General features: G+C 46.2%; 2 protein-coding genes across 9 annotated transcripts in view; one reads left to right on the forward strand and one right to left on the reverse strand.

Moving 5' to 3' along the window:
- LOC124716908 (serine/arginine repetitive matrix protein 2-like) overlaps positions 1–2,375 on the reverse strand; it is a 182,455-nt gene extending 180,080 nt beyond the window's left edge. For 3 of the 4 annotated variants that reach the window (XM_047243473.1, XM_047243474.1, XM_047243470.1), the window contains exon 1: positions 2,273–2,375. The gene's annotated coding sequence lies outside the window, so the exon portion shown is untranslated. Of the gene's footprint in view, positions 1–2,050; positions 2,108–2,272 lie in introns of all 4 variants that reach the window. The other variant, XM_047243471.1, reaches the window with a different exon arrangement.
- Positions 2,322–24,373, forward strand: part of LOC124716909 (casein kinase II subunit beta-like) — a 64,690-nt gene continuing 42,638 nt past the window's right edge. For 2 of the 5 annotated variants that reach the window (XM_047243475.1, XM_047243476.1), the window contains exons 1-2: positions 2,604–2,743; positions 3,124–3,202. In XM_047243475.1, the coding sequence (XP_047099431.1) occupies positions 2,718–2,743; positions 3,124–3,202 (105 nt within the window). In that variant the 5' untranslated portion in view covers positions 2,604–2,717. Of the gene's footprint in view, positions 2,467–2,571; positions 2,744–3,123; positions 3,203–24,373 lie in introns of those variants that run through there. The other 3 variants (XM_047243478.1, XM_047243477.1, XM_047243479.1) reach the window with 3 other exon arrangements.

Consider the following 24,373-nt stretch of genomic DNA (forward strand, 5'->3'; position numbering starts at 1 on the left):
GAGTCGTAGTGGATGGTAGTTTCCGCCATATTTGTGACGTCATGGGTCAAAGCAGACGGGTGAAATCTGACACTTCCGTATTTCCATATTTTGTGATCAACACAATCAAATGCCTTAGTTAAAACAAAAAATATGCCCAGGCTTCCAAACCTTTTGTTTAGCCCATCCAATACCTCACAGAGAAAAGAAAATACAGCATTTTGCGTTGTTAAACAACTTCTGGAGCCGAACTGTACATCTCATAGCAAATTGTGTGATATAAAATGATCAATTATCCTTGCATACACAGCCTTTTCAATAACTTTAGCAAACACTGATGGAGTAGAAATAGGTCTAAAATTATCTACATTATCCCTTTCTCCCATTTTATAAAGCGGCTTTACTACTACTTTAATCGTTCAGGAAACTGATCGTTCCTAAAGGAAAAATTACAAACATTGCTAAATACAGGGCTAACATGTGCAGAACAGTACTTTAATATTCTGCTAGGCATGTCATCATAACCATGAGAGTCATTAGTCTTCAGTGATTTAATTATTGTCTCAATCTCCCCATTGTCTGTATCACAGAGGAGTATTTCAGACATCAATCTTGGAAAGGCATTTGCCAAGGAAGTTATACAATTCCTTGTAGAAACTAAAATTTTTATTTAATTCACCAGTAACACTCAGAAAATAATTGTTAAATACTGCACATACATCTGATTTATCAGTAACAGAAATATTTTTACTAAAAAATGACTTTACATTGTCAACCTTGTAACTTCAAGTGTCCAGCAAGGGTATGTTCATAGGATCATTACTGTTAAAAAAGATACAAAAGATCTAATGAATAATATCAGACACTCCAAGAGACTATTTGCAGACAATGCTGTTGTATGTAGAGAACTCTCAAAACAAGGAAATTGTAGATGAATGCATGAAAACTTGCAGTGAACCAACACTTGGTGCAGACATTGGCAGCTGATCAATAACAAATATAAAAAAAGCTGTAACATGAAGCACATAAATTGGTGGAAAGATTTTGTTATATGATTGCTGAACAGTTACTGTAAGCAATCATACCCATCACATAACATATCTGGGAAAAAGTGTGCCAAGCAATTTACAGTTGAATGACTACATAAAACTAATCATAAGGATAGCCGACAGATTTAGTGGAAACATTTCAGGAAGTGTGGTCCTCACACAGATAGCTAACAAAATCCTCATTTGAACAATACTAGACTATTGCTTGTCACTCTGGGTCCCTTACCAGACAGGACTGATAGAGCAAACAGCATGTTTTATAACAGGTTCCTACAGTAAGCACGAAAACATCAAAGAGGTGCTCATCCAGATTCACTTGCTGCTACAAGAGAGGCATTTTGCTTCACTACATTGCTTCGAAGCATCACATTTACTTCATGAAAGAGCAAAATTCTAAAATTTTAAACAATCTCATAGTAAAGTTAACAACACACCAATGAGTAGAGATGGTGAGCCATCGAATGGCACATTAACAAGGGCTCTCTCTCTCTCTCTCTCTCTCTCTCTCTCTCTCTCTCCCCCCCCCCCAACCCCCTACACACACACACACACACACACACACACACACACACACACATAAATGCGCGCGCGCGTGAGTAAACTGACTACTATTTTTTTTTTTACATTTGCTCATATGACACATACAATACAAAACCTAATGATCTGTAATTTTTATCAGCACATACAATTAGTGTCAGGAACAAAAGGTGTGAGTCCAACAAACAAGAAAATGGTTCACAACAGTCAAAGTTTCTCTATTTGCATTCGGACATACGGCACTTTTTTTCTTTTTTCACCCAGAATCCACGGTAAACAAATGCCACTGTTCGTTCACAAAAATAAATGTTATACACTTTCGTGATGGTTACGCAAGAAATTAGTTTACAATTCACTCTAAAATTACGGCGATCTCCCGATGAAAGCTGTTAGATAAATAACAATGGCCGGTTTTCTCAAATCATGTGATTAAGAACAGAATGCACTATTAAACAATGACATACAATATGACTCCTGTTACTCACTCTCTTCAATCAGCAAATCTGGTCTATTTCTTCACCACAAAGTACATATGAGAACAGCTACGAACAAAACAAACACGTAGTCATCGCTACGGACTCCACCATAAACATTCTGCTACTTTATCAGTTTCAACAGTAATTTCAACGTACTGGTGAACAGTTACATTGCATTACAGACAGCTATATTTCCATTTATTTACTAGTTAGCTTGAAACTGTAACAAACCTCTTAACTAGTCACCAACAACACAAATAATCATCGACATAATCTTCGTTTCGACATTGTACACACCAAAGATGGCTTTCGTTTCCAAGGGTTTTCAATAACTTCCCTATTTGACTGTGGAAACAAGCGAAAAAGTGTTGTCAGGGGAGTAAAAAGTTTAAGTGGTTTACAGAAGATTTTAAAATTTACTGTAGGTATGCTTCATATCGATGCTTTTCATACTCAGTTGCGCTAAAATATGTACGGCGGTAAGTTTGACACAGCAGTACTGAAATCAGAGGTAAATGGTAAGTTGGCTCATTGAAAGCCCTGATCAAGTGAGGCTAATCGCGGCAGAAGTTGGTGAGAGGTTGATTTAAGTTCTTAGTTTATTGCTGTTAAGTTGCTACATGCTGCTTTAAAATTGTTTATTGTTGTCCGTTGATAATCAAGTATTATACGATTAATGGTAATGGCACGAGCGACCTCAAGGTTTGCAATTTGCCCTTTTATTGATATTAATAACTTTGAACATATGATTATGGCATTCGAAACCAGCTGTGTTTTGACTATCAGAGGACATTAGTATGATTTGAAAGGTCTGCATTTTATGCATGTAGTACACAGAGGATGACATGTATCTCTAGAACTACGTGTTTGCTTTAAAAATAGTTGTTTTTCACTGTAAGGATTCGTAACCAATAGACAAGCAAAATAAAGAATGTGAGGAACCGTTTCAAATCAATGAAAAAGAATATTTTGGCTAATATGATAGAATTGGACAAACACTATAACATTGTTTGCTTCGGTTCATATAAAATTACGGTCGTTGAAATAAGCTACTAACAGGTATTATATATTAACAATTTCAGACACAAAATGAGCAGTTCTGAGGAAGTTTCATGGATCACCTGGTTCTGCAGCCAACGTGGGAACGAATTCTTCTGTGAGGTTAGTGAGGTAGAAAGTACTAATTCGCCGTGTTACACTAAGTCTGCATATTTCTTTTAGATATTTACTTTTCTGTGCGCAACTCTTGAGACTAAAGCGGTAACCCAGTATTAATAACTGAACAGTGCGCGATAAGGATAAATAAACGAGCTTAAGATTCATAACAGATTTTAATCCTTGTACATTTTATTTATTTCTTAATTAATGCATACATAATCAGTAGATAATCGGCCTATGGATATGTCATCATTAAATCATCTCATCTTCATTTTTCCTCTTTATTTGTAAGTATGCATTGTTAACAAGTATGACAATGTGTGTATTAAAAGTTTTTTTTATTATGAATGTGTAATTAGTACCTTGTGAATGAAGATAAGGTAAAGTCTGAGTGATAATAGTTAGATCAACAGGTAGGAGAAACATGAATATTACTGATGCCTGGCAATGTTGGTGTATGCCTAACAGAAGTCTGTCCTATCTAAATGTCCAGGGGTTTCAAAAACACTTTCATAAACCTTGGTAACATGTTCCAAATGTTCAAATGTGTGTGAATTCCAAAGGGACCAAACTGCTGAGATCATTGGTTCTGGAACACGTTCCATATGCCAAAACATGAATAATGTTTATATATACATAAAGTGAAAAACACTTCGTTTTTGAGTTATTACAGTAATGAAAGTTGACTTTCAACGGATTCCAAGTACGCAATCCAACAACTTTACCTATACTATGTGATCAAGTGTGTCAGGACACCTGCCTGAAAATGACTTAAAAGTTTGTGGCGCCCTCCATTGGTAATGTTGGAATTCAATATGGTGTTGCGCCATCCTTAGCCTTGATGACAGCTTTCACTCTCACAGGCATACGCTCAGTCAGGTGCTGGAAGGTTTCTTGGGGAATGGCAGCTCATTCTTCACGGAGTCTGCACTAAGGAGAGATACCAATGTTGGTAGGTGAGGCCTGGCACGAAGTCCGCATTCCAAAACATTCCAAAGATGTTCTATAGGATGCAGGCCAGTCCATTACAGGGATGTTATTGTTGTGTAACCACGCGTAAGACATCTAGGTAGGCCTGTGCGGTGATAGTGTCATGCAAAACAACAAGGGGTGCTAGCCTCCTCCATGAAAAACATGTCCACACCATAACACCACCGCCTCCGAATTTTACTGTTGGCACTACACACGCTGGCAGATGACGTTCACCGAGCATTCACCATACCCACAGCCTGCCATCGGATCGCCACATTGTGTACCGTGATTCGTCAACTACACAACGTTTTTCTACTGTTGAATCATCCAATTTTAATGCTCCTTACACCAAGCGGGTCATCGTTTGGCATTTATCGCCATGATGTGTGGCTTATGAGCAGCTGCTCAACCATGAAATCATAGGTTTCTCACCTCCTCCCTAACTGTCATAGTACTCACAGTGGAGCCTGGTGCAGTTTGGAATTCCTGTGTGACGGATGGGATAAATATCTGTCTATTACGACCCTCTTCAACTGTTGGCCATCTCTATCAGTCAACAGACAAGGCCAGCCTGTACGCTTTTGTGCTGTATGTGTCCCTTCGTGTTTCCACTTCACAGTGGACCTAGGGATGTTTAGGAATGTGGAAATCTTGCATACAGATGTATGACACAAGTGACACCCAGTCACCTGACCACGTTCGAAGTCCATGGGCTCCGCAGAGTGCCCCATTCTGCTCTCTCACGATGTCTAATGACTACCGAGATCTCTGATATCGAGTACCTGGCAGCAGTTGGCAGCCCAATGCACATAATATGAAAACGTATGTTTTTTGGGGGTGTACGGATACTTTTGATCACCTAGTGTATCTATGCACTTGTTTGACTCTTTGTATCGTAGATGGTGTTGTGTTGCCAGGGGGAGTTATTTATATTTGTATGTCTTCATGTCCCTTCTGTACATCTACTACAGGTGGTTAGTGAACTGGAAGTATTTTGTTCAAATATGGCAGAATATTCATTTTATATACTACCCTTATGACTGGTAATGGATTTGAGGCTGTGCAGTTGTATCAGACAGCATTCCCAGGCCAAAGACAACTGCCATCCTACATTTGGTCCTGTGTATCTTTATGTAGCCAAGGCAGGATCAGAAACATCACAGACTATGGATTGAGGAAGACCGTATGTTGCTCATGTGCACTGTTGAAGAAGAGCCAGTTATCAGCACAAGACAAGTGGCCCTGGCATGTTGTACAAGGTGATTATAATTAAAGTTAAACTTTCAATACGCTGTAGAAATAACAACATTGGTCAGAACGGTATCAAATAGCAACAGGATATTATTGGAGAAGGGCAAAATGTATGGCAAAAGAAAAAAAAAAATAGTGTGAAAATTGATTACTGGATGGTGCTGTATGTCTCAGAATACGTAAGTGAAAACACCTGTCATGCACACGACCCATTGAAGTTGATATAAACACTCTGGGTACATGGCTTTTCATCCTTTCGTGTCTGTGACTTTCTCTATGACTGTCTCAATGCAGGATCGTGCTCTGCTTGTAATGCTGTATTACAAGAATGATGGCTGTGCACAAGTCGCTCTGCAGAGGTTCCAGACACTGACATGTTTGAAAAAAGGTGTTGGTCCAAAGACTGCCATGAGTCTGGAGAAAATGATTTGAAAATTCGAAAAGACGGGTTCTTCTGGTGTGCAACCTGGTAGAGGAAGGAAAGGAATTGATTTGATGTCAGTGGAAGCAGTGGCCACAGCAATGCAGGAGGAAACGAGTGGTGGTGTGCCAATGTGTAGTGCACAGAGAATTGCCTGAACATTGGACATACCTGTGAGCACTGTGTGTAAAATCCTACGAAACATCCTCCTTTGCTATCCATTCGAAATTACCCATGTGCACAAGTTGCTTCCTGTTGATCTGCCAGGAAGAGAGACCTTTATTTTAGACTTTCTTGCCTGCATGGAAATAGACAGTGATTGGCCATGGCAGATGTTGTAGACAGACAAAGCCCACTTCCATCTGACAGCGAGCCTTGAGCAGCTGCTGGTGAAGTATCAGTGCAGCAGCAGTGCAGTAGCGAGTCGCATATTTAGCTTTCATATTTGTTTTGTAATTTGATTCTTAATTTCTTTCCAAGTGTTTGTGCGCTTGCATATTTAATTACATAAAATCCTTGCATATTCTCGTATTTGAGAGGAGTAATATTGCTTATTGATAGCCGAAGAGTATAAATTGGCGGAGTCATTAGATATTAGCAGTAGGATGGTTAGGGTGTGTGCGTGCTGTGTGCGGGCGCAGGAGGAACTGGCCGCGGTTCACGAGCAGCTGAGCGTGCTGTTGGCCATGGTCAGCACCTTCAGTCTGCTGCCTCAAGGTGCAGCAATGGCGGAGGGTCTGGCGTGTTGCTTGAGACACCCCCAGGTGTAACTTGCTGCATCTGCTGACTCAGCCGCCGAGGCACCTTCTAATGTACCCTGCGTAGTGGGGCTGCCCTCACCTCAGGGTGAGTGGCGGACTGTAACGCGTTAGCATTGCTCAAGGCAGAGGGCCAATGTGAAGACTGGCCGGCTGGCCTCGCCTGTTCATCCTGTCAGTGGGCAGGTGGCCGCTCCTTCAGTAGGGTCCTAGCAGGCATACGGGGGCAAAGGCTTGCTGGTTATTGGGAGCTCCAACGTCAGGCGGGTGATGGAGCCCTTAGGGAAATAGCGTACATGGTTGGAAAGAAATCCAACATGCACTCGGTTTGTCTGCTGGGGGGCCTCATCCAAGCTGTGGAGGCGGCCTTGCCTGCGGATATTGAGCGTACGGGGTGCAGTCGTCTGCAAGTAGTTGCTCACGTCGGCACCAATGATGCCTGTCACTTGGGTTCTGAGGCGATCCTCAGTTCGTACATGCGGCTGGCGGATTTGGTTAATACCGCTGGCCTCACACGTGGGGTGCAAGCAGAGCTCTGTATTTGCAGCATCATTCCCAGAGTGTATCGGGGTCCTTTGATTTGGAGCCGAGTGGAGGATCTCAACCAGAGGCTTCGTCGACTCTGTGACGGTCTTGGCTGCAAATTTCTAGACTTGCGCTATTGGGTGGGGAATTGTAGGACACCACTAGATAGGTCAGGGGTGCGCTACACAAAGGAAGTGGCTACTCGGGTAGCAGAGTACGTGTGGTGTGCACATGGGGGTTTTTTAGGCTATGCAGTAGTGCGAGGTGTCCTGATGAACACTCGTCAGTTGACGTGCAGGCAGGGAAATCAGGACAGGCTCAGTGTAAAGACACTTCAGCTATCAAGGTATTAGCAGTAAATTTTCAGAGTGTTCAGAATAAAGTTCCTGAATGTACTGCCCTCCAGGAAGCGTGTGGCACCCAAATTATTCTCGGGGCTGAGACCTGGCAGAACCCTGAAATAATAAGTTCTGAAATATTTAGTGAGGGTTGGAACGTGTATCAGAAAGAAAGATTAGACACCGTAGAAGGTGGTGTCATCATTGCAGTTGAAAAAAATATTGTGTCTACTGAGGTCGACGTAGAGTGTGATTGTGAAGTTATCTGGACACATTTAGCAGGGCTAGGGGAAATAAAGTTAATTGTGGGGTGTTATTACCGGCCACCAGGTTCCACTGTGACAGTTCTAGAATCGTTCAAAGGGAGTCTACATTCTGTATCGCAGAAGTACCCGGATCATGCTATATTAGTCGGAGGTGACTTCAACCTACCTAGTATAGACTGGTATGTCTATGGGTTCATTACAGGTGGTACAGACAAGCTGTCGTGTGAATTACTTTTGAACACGTTATCAGAAAACTGCCTTGAGCAGCTAAATAGACAGCCAACGCGTAATGGAAATATTTTACATCTGGTAGCCACGAACAGACCAGACCTCATCGACGGTGTCAGTGTTGAGACAGTGATTAGTGGTCATGATGATGTCATTACGACTATGGTTACGAAATTTAAAAAGTCGGTCAAGAAGGCTAGGAGAGTATTCTTACTAGAAAGAGCAGATAAGCAGTTGTTAGCATCCCACTTAGTAAATGAATCGACTTCATTTACTTCTAGTACGATGGACATGGAAGAATTATGGGCAAATTTTAAACACATTGTAAATCACGCATTGGACAATTATGTGCTAAAAAAGTGGGTTACATGCGGAAAAGACCTACCGTGGTTTAACAGCACAATTCGGAGAATGCCCAGGAAGCAAAGGCAGTTGCACTCGCGGTACAAGAAAGATCGGGAGAATGAGGACAGGCAAAAGTTAGTAGAGATTCGTGCTGCTGTAAAAAGAGTGATGCGCGAAGCATACAACCACTACCACCGTCATACCTTAGCAAAAGATCTTGCTGAAAACCCAAGGAAATTCTGGTCTCACATAAAATCGGTAAGCGGATGGAAGGCTTCCATCCAGGCACTCACCGATCAGTATGGCCTGGCAATGGAAGACAGCAAAACGAAAGCTGAAATTTTAGATTTAACATTTGAGAAATCTTTCACGTAGGAGGATCGTACAAACAGACTGCCGTTTGAGTCTCATACAGATTCCCGTGTGGAGGACATCGTGATGGACATCTCTGGGGTTGTGAAGCAGCTGAATGGGTTGAAAATAAATAAATCGACAGGTCCTGATGGGATTCCAATTCAGTTTTACAGAGTACTCTACTGCATTGGCTCCTTACTTAGCTTGCATTTATCGCAAATCTCTTGCCCAACGTAAAGTCCCGAGCGACTGGAAAAAAGCGCAGGTGATGCCTGTGTATAAGAAGGGTAGAAGGACAGATCCTCAAAATTACAGACCAATATCCTTAACATCAGTTTGTTGCAGGATTCTCGAACATATTCTCAGTTCGAATATAATGAATTTTCTTGAGACAGAGAAGTTGCTGTCCATGCATTAGCACGGCTGTAGAAAGCATCGCTCCTGCGAAACGCAACTCGTTCTTTTTTCACACAATATCTTGTGAACCCTGGATGAAGGGTATAAGATGGATGCCATATTCCTTGAATTCCGGAAAGCGTTTGACTCGGTGCCCCACTGCAGACTCGTAACTAAGGTACGAGCATATGGGATTGGTTCCCAAGTATGTGAGTTTCTCGAAGACTTCTTAAGTAATAGAACCCAGTATGTTGACCTCGATGGTGAGTGTTCATCGGAGGTGAGGGTATCATCTGGAGTGCCCCAGGGAAGTGTGGTAGGTCTGCTGTTGTTTTCTGTCTACATAAATGATCTTTTCGATAGAGTGGATAGCCCCCCCCCTGCGGGTTCGGGGGTAAGAATAGGCCCGCGGTATTCCTGCCTGTCGTAAGAGGCGACTAAAAGGAGTCTCAAACGTTTCGGCCTTCTGTGATGGTCCCCTCTTGGGTTTGAACTATTTTTTTTCCAAATTTCCGTTGTTAGTGCGTGCCATTTGGGGAAGGACACCTTACGTGGTGTTTTTCTATTGGTCCATCATGCTCCACCATCTTGCATGTTACCTATTGTCGTGTGGGGGGGGACTACGCCCAACATCTTCTGGGTTGTCTCCTTCTCGCCTTCTGCGCACTCTTCTTCTTAGCGCCCACGACAACTGTGGACCCTTTCAACACCTAAAATCCAGCACGGTAGCCAGTCCGTTGTGGTGGGGTCGTCATGTACCCTCTTGGTGGTAGCCCCCTGACCACGCAGGGATCGCACTACAGATGCCAGAGCTGTTTCCTCCCCATGCATGCCAAGGAGTATGTGCCCATCTTGTCTGGGGCACGGGGACTCCGGGCAATGGGATATCGGCCAGGTACTCGTTGATTTGGCTGGGTGGCGCCCTTGGGGAGAGGCCTCGTTCGGAGTAGGTGGCATCTGGGCGGATGTGGCGCAATGAAGCGCAATAAATCACACCAAGCTGGTGGTCGCACGGCCACCAGCGTCTCTAAGCGAGGTAGAGTCGACTTTGATGCTGCGCAATATGAGCCTCAGACGTTCCCCTCGTTGGCTGCGCCATGGGAGGGACGCCGATCTAGTGCCAAGCGGGAGCCTTACGTACCGCAATACCTTGTCTGCAGCAGGACTGATGGTGACTCCTTTCTTACGACGAAGCCTATGTTTTTTGTGGAACACCTGGAGGATAAGTTTGGGGAAGTGGCGGGGTTGTCAAAAATGAGGAATGGGTCCATCCTCCTCAAGACGTCCTCCCCAGCCCAGTCACGAGCGTTGCTCTTGTGTGATAAGCTGGGTGACGTCCCTGTTACCGTCACTCCCCACAGTAGCTTAAATATGGCCCAGGGGATTATTTACCATCGTGACCTCCTGTTGCAATCCGATGACGAGCTGAGAGCCGACTTGGAACGACGTGGTGTGCATTTTGTCCGTCGTGTACATAGAGGACCCAAGACAAACAGGGTGGCCACCGGTGCCTTTATCTTGGCCTTCGAGGGTGATGTCTTGCCCGAGAAGGTCAAGGTGATGGTTTACCGTTGCGACGTCAAGCCATACGTGCCTCCCCCGATGCGGTGCTTCCAGTGCTGGAAGTTTGGGCATATGTCCTCCCGTTGCCCATCCAGTGCTACATGTCGAGATTGCGGACGCCCCTCTCATCCTGATTCTCCATGTGCGCCTCCGCCTGTATGGGTCAACTGTGGGGAGCACCACTCTCCATGCTCGCCGGATTGCCCCATTCTTCATAAGGAGCGGAAGATAATGGAATTTGAGACCCTGGACCGGCTTACTTATCGAGAGGCTAAACAGAAATATGAAAGGTTGTATCCTGCTTCCATTCGAACATCTTATGCTGCAGCCACGTTATCGTCGCCCACGCGAGCGACGGTTGTCGCCTCATCTGTGCCGCCTTCAGTGGGCCCTCGGGGCCATGTATCTCTGTCTGCCCCCCTCGTGCCTGGGGGCAAGCCTTCCTCTGTTGCCCACTTAGCAGTTGGGGGCAAACTCTCTTCTGTCGCTCCCCCCACGCTTACTTCGGGAGTGACATCTGCTCCACAACCGGGAGGCTCGATCCCTCCCACTCCTTCTCCGCCGGCGTTGCCTCCGCCGGTTCCTCTCTCGCGGAAGGGGTCCCTCGGGGCTCTCCCTTCCTCCGTTTCTTCTCCTACCCAGCCGGATGTCAGCCAGTGGCTGAAGGTTCCACCACCTGCTGGTCGTAGGGCTTCTGCGTCGTCGTCAGCCTCCGACGCTCCTTCAGAGAAGCTCTCCCAGCCCTCTCACCCTAAGGGCCGACGTGAGAAGAAGGAACGGCATGTGTCCAAGAAGAAGGAAGTTCCGGCGGTTTCAGCACCGCCTGCTGTACATAGTCCTGGCTCCGGGGATGAGGTGGAGATCCTCGCCTCTGCCGCAGACCTCGCCCTCACGGAACCCTTGGGGGCCTCTCCTATGGACTCAGCTGACTCTCCCCCGGTGGCGGCAGTTGGCTCTGAGGCGCTGTCTGCCTCTTAGTCGCATTCACGCCCTCCCAGTCCCTTCCTGCTTCCATTCTCCAATGGAACTGCGGTGGTTATTTCCGCCACCTGCCTGAGCTCCGGATGCTTCTGAGTGATTCCCCTGTTCTCTGCATTGCTCTGCAGGAAACTTGGTTTCCGGCACTGCGGACCCCCGCCCTTCGCGGTTATCGGGGATACTATAAGAACCGCGCTGCCTGTCAATGAGCGTCAGGTGGGGTTTGTCTTTTTGTTCACCACTCTGTCTGTAGCTCGCCAGTACCCCTTCAGACGCCTTTAGAGGCAGTCGCTGTCAGGGTTGAGCTCTCGCCGGCTATTACTGTTTGCTCTGTTTACATTCCTCCGGATGGGGAGCTCCCCCGACATGTCTTGGCTGCACTGCTGGCTCAACTTCCGCCACCTTTGCTGCTTCTAGGCGATTTCAATGCCCACAACCCTCTATGGGGTGGGACTGTCTCCGATGACCGCGGTCGGGCCGTGGAGCATGTGTTGGCTCAGCTCGACCTTAGCCTCTTGAATACCGGTGCTCCCACGCATTTCAGTGTGGCCCATGGCTCTTTCTCGGCCATCGATCTGTCTCTTTGCAGCCCTGGACTTGTCCCATCCCTCCACTGGCGAGTGCATCCTGACCTCTGTGGTAGTGACCATTTTCCCATCTATTTGTCACTGCCCCAATGTCATTCTTCTGGGCGCCTGCCCCGCTGGGCTCTCCACAGGGCTGACTGGCCGGCTTTTACTTCTGCTGCAACCATTGAGTCTCCCCCCCAAGGTGACATTGACGGGGTGGTCCGTGTCTTAACCACATCCATCATTTCGGCGGCCGAGGCTGCCATCCCCCGCTCTTCTGGACTCCCTCGGAGGAAGGCTGTACCCTGGTGGTCGCCGGAGATTGCTGAGGCTATTCGCGACCGTCGGCGGGCTCTCCAGCGTCATAGGCGGCACCCGTCTCTGGAGACTCTCATCGCCTTTAAGAGGCTCCGTGCCTTGGCCCGCCGTCTCATTGCACGGCGTAAGCAGGAGTGCTGGGAGCGGTATGTCTCCTCCTTGGGCTCCCGTGTCTCCCCCTCGTTCGCGTGGTCCCGGATCTGGCGGATTTATGGATACCAGACCCCTATGGGTGTACCTGGGCTCTCCTTGGACGGCGCTGTCTGCACGGACGCTGCCGCCATTGCTGAACAGCTTGCCGCGCACTTTTCGACGAGCTCGGCGACTACATCTTATCCCCCCGCCTTTCGCTCTCTAAAGGAGCGAGCCGAGCGGACGCAGTTCTCATTTCACACGCGTCGTTCTGAAAAATACAATGCTCCTTTCAGCGAGAGGGAATTCCTCGCTGCCCTCGCCGATTGCCCTGATACAGCACCAGGACCAGACTGCATCCACGCGCAGATGCTGAAGCATCTCTCCCGGGACTGCCAGAGACACATTCTCGCGGTATTTAACCGCATTTGGAGCGAAGGCATGTTCCCGTCGCAATGGCGAGAGGGTGTTATTGTCCCCATCTTGAAGCCCGGTGCGGACCCACTGGCGGTGGACAGCTATCGTCCCATTACCCTCACCAACGTTTTGTGCAAATTGCTCGAACGTATGGTGGGGCGGCGTTTGTGTTGGGTCCTTGAGTCGCGCGGTCTCCTCGCTCCATCCCAGGGTGGCTTCCGTCGGGGCTGGTCTGCCACGGACAATTTGGTGCGGCTGGAATCTGCTATTCGTACGGCCTTTGCCCGACGTCAGCATCTCGTTGCTGTATTTTTCGATCTGCGGAAGGCGTATGACACCACATGGAGGCATCACATCCTCGCCACGTTGTATGAGTGGGGTCTTCGTGGTCGGCTCCCAGCTTTTCTTCAAACCTTTCTATTGCACCGCTCTTTCCGGGTGCAAGTCGGTGCCTCCTCTAGTTCTTCTTATACACAGGAAAATGGGGTCCCGCAGGGCTCGGTGTTGAGTGTGTCCTTATTTCTAGTGGCCATTAATGGTCTGGCTGCAGCCGTGGGGTCGTCGGTGTCTCCTTCTTTGTATGCCGACGACTTCTGCATCTCATTTAGCTCCACGACTACGGGAGTCGCCGAACGCAGGCTGCAGGTAGCCGTTCGGAAGGCAGCATCATGGGCTCTGACTCACGGTTTTCAGTTCTCTGCAGCCAAGACTCGAGTTATGCACTTCTGCAGGCGTCGGACGGTCCACCCTCATCCTGAACTTTACCTCGACGGCCACCTGCTTGAAGTGGTGGACACTTGCCGCTTCTTGGGACTCGTGTTTGATGCCCGGCTCACATGGGTTCCTCATATTACTCAGCTGAAGCAAAAATGCTGGCGGCACCTCAACGCCCTCCGCTGCCTTAGCCACACGTCTTGGGGTGCGGATCGCTGCACGCTGCTGCGATTGTACAGAGCCCTTGTGCAGTCTCGGCTTGATTATGGGAGCCTGGCCTATGGGTCTGCATCACCCTCAGTGTTGAAGTTGTTAGACCCCATACACCACTGTGGGGTCCGGCTTGCAACTGGCGCTTTTCGTACGAGCCCCATGGATAGTCTACTTGTGGAGGCCGGGGTTCCCCCGCTGCGGATTCGCCGCCATCGACTGCTCGCCGACTATGCTGTCCACGTGCATTGCTCGCCAGGCCATCCCAATCGTCGCCTGCTTTTCCCTGCCATGGTCCTCCATCTGCCCGAACGGCGACCTAGGTCTGGGCTTTCCGTCGCTGTCCGCGTTCGGTCCCTGCTGTCGGAATTGGGTTCATTCCCTCTTCCGCCTCCCTTCCGGGTCCGTGCACCTACACCTCCCTGGTGTTTGTCCCGGCCGTCCGTCCGTCTGGACTTGGCACAGGGACCCAAGGACTCGGTTCCGCCTGTGGCCCTCCGTCGCCGTTTTCTTGCGCTCCTCGCCTCATTTTTGGACTGTGAGACTGTCTACACTGATGGTTCCCTGGTTGATGGTCGCACTGCCTACTCTTTTGCTCATGCTGCCCATGTTGAGCAGCGCTCCTTGCCGGCTGGCTGCAGTATTTTTACTGCAGAGCTGGTGGCCATATTGCGCGCTCTTCAGCATATGCGTTTCTGCTCAGGTAGGTCCATCGTGATCTGCAGTGACTCCCTGAGCAGCCTTCAGGCCATCGACCGCTGCTATCCCTCCTCTCCTCTGGTGTCCTCCATTCAGGAGTCTGTTTCCGCCATTGCCCGTTCTGGTCGTTCGGTGGTCTTGGTTTGGACGCCCGGTCATGTTGGCATCCCAGGGAACGAACGTGTAGACGCCCCGGCTTTGGAGATCGGCCTTACGGCTCGCGACCAGCAGCTGGTGTTGCGCCGTAAGCTGATTGGGATGTGGGCTGCTGAGTGGCGTGGCATGACAGCCCCGAATAAACTGCGGGCTGTCAAGGGGACGACCGATGTGTGGCGTTCCTCCCTGCGGGCTTCTCGCAGGGACTCAGTAGTCCTGTGTCGGCTGTGCATCGGCCATACATACCTGACGCACGGCCATCTGTTGCATCAGGAGGATCCCCCCTTGTGTCGGTGTGGGTCCCGGCTGACGGTCGGCCACATTTTGCTGGAGTGTCCTCGACTGCGCACACTCCGGCAATCTTTTAATCTCCCGGGCACTTTGGCTTTGGTTTTATCCGACGATGCCTCCATGGCTGACACTGTTTTACATTTTATCCGTAGTAGTCCTTTTTATGGTTCGATTTAGGGAGGTCCTGCGCCTTTCCCGTTCTGTGTCTTTTGCCCTTGTGTCTGTTGCTGTTCTGGTGTGCCGTCAGATGGTTGACTCTTTCCCTTTTTTTTTTTTTCTCGTGGTCAGTCAACCAGTCTCCGGCCATCCTCCTTTCTTCTGTTTCTTTCTGTCTGGTGTTCCTCTGTCCTGTTCTTGTCTGTAGTGTTTGTTGCTGCATTTGTGTTCTTTTAGCGCCTGGGGGGACGTCTCCTCCCCCTTTGGTTTTTACCTGCTCCGTAGATTTTCGGCTCGCCTGATTTTGGAATGGGGGACTGATGACCTTCGCTGTTTAGTCCCCCTTAAACATCCCAACAACCACCACCACCACCAGAGTGGATAGCAATGTGCGGCTGTTTGCTGATGATGCTGTGGTGTACGGGAAGGGTCGTCGTTGAGTGACTATAGGAGGATACAAGATGACTTGGACAGGGTTTGTGATTGGTGTAAAGAATGGCAGCTAACTCTAAATATAGATAAATGTAAATTAATGCAGATGAATAGAAAAAATAATCCCGTAATGTTTGAGTACTCCATTAGTAGTGTAGCACTTGACACAGTCACGTCGATTAAATATTTGGGCATAACATTGCAGAGCGATATGAAGTGGGACAAGCATGTAATGGCAGGTGTGGGGAAGGCGGATGGTCGTCTTCGGTTGGGAGGATGTGGTTCATCTGTAAAGGAGACCGCTTATAGAACGCTGGTGCGACCTATTCTTGAATACTGCTCGAGCGTTTGGGATCCCTATCAGGTCGGATTGAGGGAGGACATAGAAGCAATTCAGAGACGGGCTGCTAGATTGGTTATTGGTTGGTTTGATCATCACGTGAGTGTTACGGAAATGCTTCAGGAACTTGGGTGGGAGTCTCTAGAGGAAAGGAGGCGTTCTTTTTGTGAATCGCTACTGAGGAAATTTAGAGAACCAGCATTTGAGGCTGACTACAGTACAATTTTACTGCCGCCAACTTACATTTCATGGAAAGACCACAAAGATAAGATAAGAGAGATTAGGACTCGTACAGAGGCATATAGGCAGTCATTTTCCCTCGTTCTGTTTGGGAGTGGAACAAGGAGAGAAGATGCTAGTTGTGGTACGAGGTACCCTCCACCACGCACCATATGGTGGATTGCGGAGTATGTAGATGTAGATGTAGATGTAGATGTAGATGTAGATGTCAGTATACAGAGTTGTCAAATATGGGCACCGGAAAAGCCACATGCGAATCAACCAGTACAACTTCATCCTTAATAGGTCTGTGTGTGGTGCGGGTTTACAGCATCATTTATCATAGGGCTGTATTTTTTCGAAGAGATAGGTGCTGCAGGCCAGTGTGGCTGAGTGGTTCTAAGTGCTTCAGTCCGGAACCGCGCGACTGCTATAGTCGCAGGTTCGAGTCCTGCCTCAGGCTTGGATGTGTGTAATATCCTTAGGTTAGTTAGGTTTAAGGAGTTCTAAGTTCTAGGGGACTGATGACCTTAGAAGTTAAGTCCCATAGTGCTCAGAGCCATTTGAGACAGGTGCTTCCAGTCCTTTTACCTGTACTGTCACTGGTAAACACCATGAGTGTCTTTTGTGGAAAAACGTCAATCCAGCTCTCCAAACAGCAGGGGTGTGTGGATAGGATCATTTTTTTTGCAAGATGGTGCACCTTCGCACATTGCAAATTCAGTTAAGCAGCTGCTGAAGTGCCATACTGGAAATGCTCAAATTACCAGCCGCCGTTTCCCTACAGCCTGGCTGTCCCAATCACCTGATCTTAATCAGTGTGACTTCTGGCTGTGGGGCTATGTGAAAGATGTGTTCTGTGTTCTGATTGCAAACTTAGCTGCACTGAAGGCATGCATTAGGCAACACATTCTGCACGTGACCCCGAAAACACTTTGATCAGTTGTGGAACATGCTGTTTCTCAATTTCAACTTGTTGCAGAAAACGGTGGACAGCGTCTGCCAATCACACAGTAACTAATCGTCAGATTGATTTTGATTGATGCTTTTTATATGGTTTTTGGACTCAGGTCAATTAAAAACAGACTTTTCCCATCTGCTATGATATGAACTTGCTGTGGTGGGTGGGCTTACATAACTAACAGTATCATACCTGTACACCCGTGTACACTGAGTAGTACAGTTTGTTTAATGTCAAATGTTCATCTTAGCCATTGTTTTTTTATTCATTTGTCATTTGTAGTTGACCACTATTAAATTATGATGCTTACAGTGCCATCTATTGCTACATTTTGTAATTATTTATTTTCTTCTGCCATTCGTTTTGCCCCCTTCTACGATAATATTCCATTGCAATTTGACGTCATTGTGACAAGTAGTGTAATTTCTACAGTGGTTTTAATGTTTTACTTTAATTACACTCACACTGTACATCTCAAAGTTCCATGTGGATTTCCTGAGCAACTCATGAGTCCATATCATCCCCAGAGGAACTTCTGCTGATGGTTTGCTGTACAGACTGTGACTCTATCGCTTGTCTTTCCATTTTTGTTTATAGGCAAGTCAATGTTTGGAAGAAATGGAATAACAAATTTCCACAGTGAACACACATGGGCTGACTACAATCCTCATGCTACAGTACACGGTAGACATCTGCATCAGTTTGAGAGTAATGTGTGGACTGGAATTGTAAGTGACTGTCTGATAGGGCCATGCATTCTCCCAGCACATCTTAAAGGTGCTGCCTACAGGGATTTTATTCAGAACACTCGCAAAAACATCCTAGATGATATGCCTCTGCAAATAAGGAGAAACATTTGGTATATGCCTGATGGAGCTCCAGTAAGTTTCAGTCTCAGTGTTTGAGATGCACTGGCTGATGGCTGCCTTGACAGCTGAATATACTAACAAAAATAATCAATTTTTGAAAATATAAAATAATTGGATAGAAAAAAAAGGTACTCACCAAGCAACAACAAGATAATACAGTTATAAAGAAACTTAAATTTGCAAGCCAGTGGCATTTTCTGGCAGAATGGTTGAAGGAGAAGGAAAAGGCCTGGTGAGGTTTAGGAAATGAGGAGAATTCGGAAAAGTTTCCCAGGACGTTGGATCAGGGGAGACATAGCAAATGGGATGAGAAGGAAAGACTGATTGTTGGGGACTGCACGAGATGAAGTTTAGCTCTCCGATTTTCAACTCACGTCTGATGCAGTCCCCCTTAGTCAGTCTTTCCGTCTCATCCTGTCTGATAGGGCTCTCCTGACCCAGGGTTTTAGGCGACTAGAAAACTCTCCCCATTTCCTAATCGAGCGAGGTGGTGCAGTGGCTAGGACACTGGACTCGCATTCGGGAGGACGACGGTTCAATCCTGCGTTCGACCATCCTGATTTAGGTTTTCCATAATTTCCGTAAATCGCCGTAGGGAATGTCGGGATGGTTCCTTTGAAAGGGCATGGCTGACTTCCTTCAACGTCCTTCCCTAATCCGATGAGACTGATGACCTCGCTGTCTGGTCTTCTCCCCAAAACAACCCAACCCAATTTCCTAAACCTCACTAATCCTCCTTCCTTCTTCTTCAACCCTTCTGCCAGAAGAACCAACAACTGGCTCCAAAAGCTTGCAGATTTAAATACCCTTACATATGTGTTCTCCTAGTGCCTCATAGTAAGTATTTTTTTTTTTTTTTTTATCTATCCAGTTACATGACAGATAAATAGAGGAGGACCAGTTCCACTGCCTGTATGTTTTACTAACTTCAGTCATCTTGATAATCATCTCTGGGAGCGCCTTAACAATTGGTCTATGCAGGGCACCACCTGGAAGCAGATACTCTACGTTGACATGTTGTGGAAACCTGCAAAACTGTTCTAAATCATCAGGAGATATTTTAAAGGGTGTGACAGTCCATGTTTCCACATGTGCGTCCACGTTTAGAAGCAAGAGGACATTGCAAGTAGTTTGTTTTGATGAGCTCCAATCACCTAAAGTTAAAATTTCATTAATAACTCAAAAACAAAGCCCTACAGGTGGCTCACCACCCTTTGGTAAGTACATGCTTGCTACCACAAGGCACCAGCCTTTGCAGCACTGCTTCCTCTCTCTGTGCTACAAACCTACACTTTGACTATCTCTTACCTCCTCTGACTATCCATCGGATGACCTTTTTGGTGCAAGCCCTCGCTGGACTTCATTCATGATTTTGGTCTTGATTTTTAGTTTCACTCCCAGCGTTATTTTTACCTTCCATTGACGATTATATGGTCCCCATTACTGGGTTTGACCTGCCATCTTTTCCAAATTTTGCAGAATTGCATATTGTGCAGGGAAGGTCACCAGTGTGCAATATGCTCTGCCTCTGTGCCCTTCCACCCAGGTACTCTTCCTTCCTGTCATCATACAATGCTCAAACCCTACACAGGACCCATCCCATTGTGCAGTCAAGTACCTGCACGATGATAGCCTGCTGACCCCACAGGGATTGCACTGTTGATGGCTGTGCCGCACACTCTACATGTATGCCTCGGAGTATGTGCCCATCATGACTGTGGCATGGGGACTCCCAGCAACAGATTACTGGTCAGGTTTGCATTGCTGTGGCTGGATAGTATCGATAGGGAGAGTTCCCATTTGGAGTGGGTGGCACCATGGAGTGCAGTTCGCATATGAAGCGACTTCAACTTTGTGCTGCTGGTGGTCACGTGGCCCCAGCAGTCTCTTCAAATGGAAAGGCATCATATGATTCCCTGGTCATGCTGTGGGAGGAACACAGGACTAGAAGACAAGGAGCAGAATCCCCCTGCCCCAATTTCTGGACTGTACCAGGACTGACAGAGACACCGTTTTGGCTGCAAAGCCTTTATTTTTTTGTGGAACACATTGAAGACAAATACGGGGAAGTTGCAGCCATCTGTGAGACGAAGAGCAGTTCCCTCCTGATTTGTGAAAAGTTGGGTGACATTTCTGAGACACTCACTACCAGTGAGAGTCTCAACATGGTCCAGGGCATCATCTTTCACTGTCATTTTCTTTTGCAATCTGACAATGAGCTGCAGGTCAACTTTGAACGAGGGGGTGTCCACTTCATGTTCATAGGGACTAAGGTATAACGGAGTAGCTACCGAGGCCTTCACCTTGGCTTTCGAGGGTGATACATTGCCTGAGGAGATCAAGGTGATGGTCTGCCAGCGTGACGTGAAATGCTATGTTCCTCCTATGAGATGATTCAGGTGTGTGAAGTGCAGATATGTCTTCCTGTTGCGATGCTACCCCTGTACGCAGGGATTGTGTACACCCGCTGCAAGTGAATGTTTCTTGTGCCCCTCTCCCCATCTGTGTAAACTACGGTGAGCTCCTCTCTCCCTGCTCACCAGATTGCTCCATTTTTAAGCCACAGAAGAATATCCAGAAGCATAAGACTAGACAAGCTCACATATCAAGAGGTCAGAAAAGAGTGAGAGCCTCTTAATTCCATACAGATGACACAACCTTACACTACAGCTGCAACATCATTGCTTTCTCTGTCAACACTGCCTTCCTCTGTTGTGCCTCTTACAGTGGGCCCTTATACCTGCACCCCCTTGGGGCCTCTTCTGTTGCTTCCACTGTGCTCACTTCAAGAGCATTGGCTCCTCACCTGCCAGAGACACCGGCTCCCATCCTCCAGCTATAGCTGCCTAATCCTCCTCTGGCTTCTCTAGCTAGGAAGAGATCCCTTGGCACTCGTCCTTCCACGGTTCCTGCTAGTCCACAGCCAGATGCTGGCCAGTGGCTGAAGGAACAGTGGGCTGCTGGCCATTGGACGTCTTGTTCTTCTGTCCCTGAAACCAATTCAGGGACACCTTCCTAGTCCTCATCTTCTAAGAAAGAGGACAAAAAGAAGTCTTCTGAGATTCTTTTGAGCCCAAGGTGGAGATTCTGGTGGTCCCTGAAACACCAGACCCCCCCCCCCCCTTCCACGCAATGTTCCACAGAACCTGTCAGTGGATCCCCTGACATCTCGAATAGTGACAACACATGATCATTGGTCATAACCTGTGTCTGTGTTGGCTCCTTGAGTCTCAGGGTCTTTTGGCTGCACCTCAGGGCTGTTTTCACAAAGGCTGCTCCACTGCTGATAATTTGGTTTACCTGGAGTCCACCATCCAGACGGCCTTTGCACATTGTCAGCAGCTCATCACTGTCTTCTTTGACCTAAAGAAGGCTTATGATGTGACATGGCATCAGCATATCTTTACTAAGTTACATGAGTGGTGTCTCCGGGTCCACTCCTGATTTTTGTCAAGAACTTCGTATTGCACTGTACATTTTGGGTTCAGGTGGGTGCTTCACTCAGTACCCCTATATCCAAGAGAGCAGGGTCCTGTAGGGCTCTTTACTGACCATGTCCCTCTTTTTGTGGCCAGCAATGGTCTTGTGATGGCTGTGTGGCTTCACTATTGCCCTCCTCGTATGCCAAAAACTTTTGCTTTTATTATTTCTTCTCTAGTATTGTTGTTGCTGAGTCACCAACAGGTTGCCTTACGAAAGGCATTGTCATGGGCTCTCACCCATGGCTTTTGGTTTTCAGGCACCAAGACTCGTGTCAGGTACTGTCACTCTCTTACTGTCCAGTCACACCCAGTGCTTTACCTAGACAATCAGTTACTCCTTGTAGTTGAGATGCACTACTTTTTGGGACTGGTCTTCGATTGCCAGCTGACGTGGCTTCCCCAACTTGAGGGGACCACACTGTGGTTCAGGTCGAAAAAAATCGATTTTCAGTTTTCATCATATATTGATAGGTTAAGGTTTTATTTAAGTACTCTGAAAAGGATTTTGCTGAATTTTTTTTCCCGAGCATTCAAAGAGCATTTTCCTACCATGTGTGTTTATGTGCCAAGCCCACTTTTCTGTCATCCACTTTTCTGCATATAATTTATATCTTTATATCCCCCTACAGTGCACATTAGGGATTTTTTTTTTTTTACTCCTGAGTGTGTTGGCTATCCTTGGAATGCAACGGCCGGTATTCTTTTGTTTCTGCTGTTTGTTAAAACACGCTTTCAAACATGCAGTTAGTTTTGTTCAAGTGTGATTGTGAGTAGTTGTTATACTTAAGTTTGCAGTGCTTGTTTAGATGTGTTTTGTTGAAATTCACGAAATGTAAAGGCATATTCAAGAAATGACAATTTAGAGGAAACAAGTTTAAGAAGCTTTCTATACAAGAGGTTGCCGCACCTGGCAATGATGTTTCTAATTCTAATTCTTCAACAAGTATATCATCAAAGAAGCTCTCACCATTTCAAGAGAGTTACAATGAATTTACTGTAAGTGACAAGGGGTGCAGTAACATTATTATAAATTTGAGAACATTATCAGATGCAATTTCTAAATTCCTACAATGTAGACAGTGTGGTGAGTCACAGAATGTGAAGTTTGCGACAGTGCTAGTGGGAGAAAAGGCCTAGCAATTGCTTTCGATTTAATTTACACTAAATGTTCAGCTGTGATTTCATTTATGAGTTCTTCAAAACCAGATGTAAGTGGCCCTTATGAAATCAATACTAGATTAGTTTATGCCTTACGATACATTGGCAAGGGCCTGGCTGCAGGGAGAATATTTTGTTCAGTAACTTATATCAACCACCAAATAAATTTGAAAAACTGACTGCAGTATTAGAGAAAGCTGTATGTGAGGTCAGTGAGGAAAGTATGAAACTGGCTGCTAGGAAAGCAGTGGAAGAAAATGATGGATGTTCGGATATTGCAGTTGCACTTGATGGAAGTTGGTAGAAAAGAGGACATACTTCTCTGAATGGAGTGTAGACACTGGTAAAGTGTTGGATGTGGAGGTAATGTCTAAATATTGCAAATGTTGTGAAGTCAATGAACATAAAGAACACAACAGTGTGGCTAATTTTAGAGGAACAAGTGGTGGTATGGAAGTTCATGGAGTACAACAAATGTTTCATCGCTCTGTAGAAATAAGATGCGTACAGAACACTAAATATTTGGGCGATTGTGACAGTAAGGCATACAACAATGTGATGAACTCTAAGCCATATGGAGATGTCATTATTAGTAAAGTAGAATGTGTAGGCCATGTTCAAAAACGTTTGGGAACAAGGCTGAGAAAACGAACTGTTGATATGAGAGGAAAGAAATTAGAAGATTGAAAATAGTTGACCGGGCAGGGTTGGTTAACTAAAACTGAAATAGAAAACTTGCAGGTATACTATGGGCAGGCAGTTAGGAGAAATAAAGAATATCTGGAGGCAATGAAGAGAGATGTTTGTGCCATATTCTTCCATAAGTCCTCTACTGATGAATAGCCATGTCATAGATTGTGTCCATCAGGAGAAAATTCGTGGTGCAAATACAATAGGGCTCAGGCAACTGGAGAATCTTATTCTCACCAGCATTCTCTTCCTGCTGCTGTTATTACAGCAATTAAACTTATTTTCAGAGACTTAGCTCATCCTGACCTTCTAAGGAAATGTCTGCACGGGCAGACAGACACAGAACCCAAATGAATGTTTCAACAGCACAATTTGGAACCGCCTTCCTAAAACTATTTGTAAGCTTGCATACAATGAAACTAGGAGTTCATTATGCCGTTATTACATTCAACTGTGGTAATATTGCAAAGTGATGGGTACTGAAAAATCTGGAAATTAATCCTGGTGAAAATATGATCACTGGGCTGCAACATTGCGATGAAATGAAGATAGCCGATGCAGACAGGTCTGCATCTAATATCGCCAAGAAAGCAAGACAAACATACAAGAAGGTGAAAAAGGAGCTGGAAGACCTGTTAGAGGCCAAAGAAGGGCCATCATATGCAGCAGGACAGTTTTAATTAACTGTAAGTAACAAATTTCAAAAGTTTTTTCTTTAAAGTCAATTTCCCGCAAACTAAAATTTTCAGTACATATGCCTCATTGTATCAGAAACTATCATAGGTAAATGAATGAAATTTTCAGAGACTGCATAACATAAAAAGCCACCTCTGGTACTAAATTCATTAATATTCCCCCATTAGGAAGTTCACAAAAATATTTTCTGCAGAGAAAACTTAATATTTTTTGTTAATAAATTTAAAAAAGTATTTTTTTAAACTATAAAATCGGTAAAGTAGATTTTAG

The sequence above is a fragment of the Schistocerca piceifrons genome, chromosome 9 (genome assembly GCF_021461385.2).
Source record: "Schistocerca piceifrons isolate TAMUIC-IGC-003096 chromosome 9, iqSchPice1.1, whole genome shotgun sequence".
NCBI lineage: Eukaryota > Metazoa > Arthropoda > Insecta > Orthoptera > Acrididae > Schistocerca > Schistocerca piceifrons.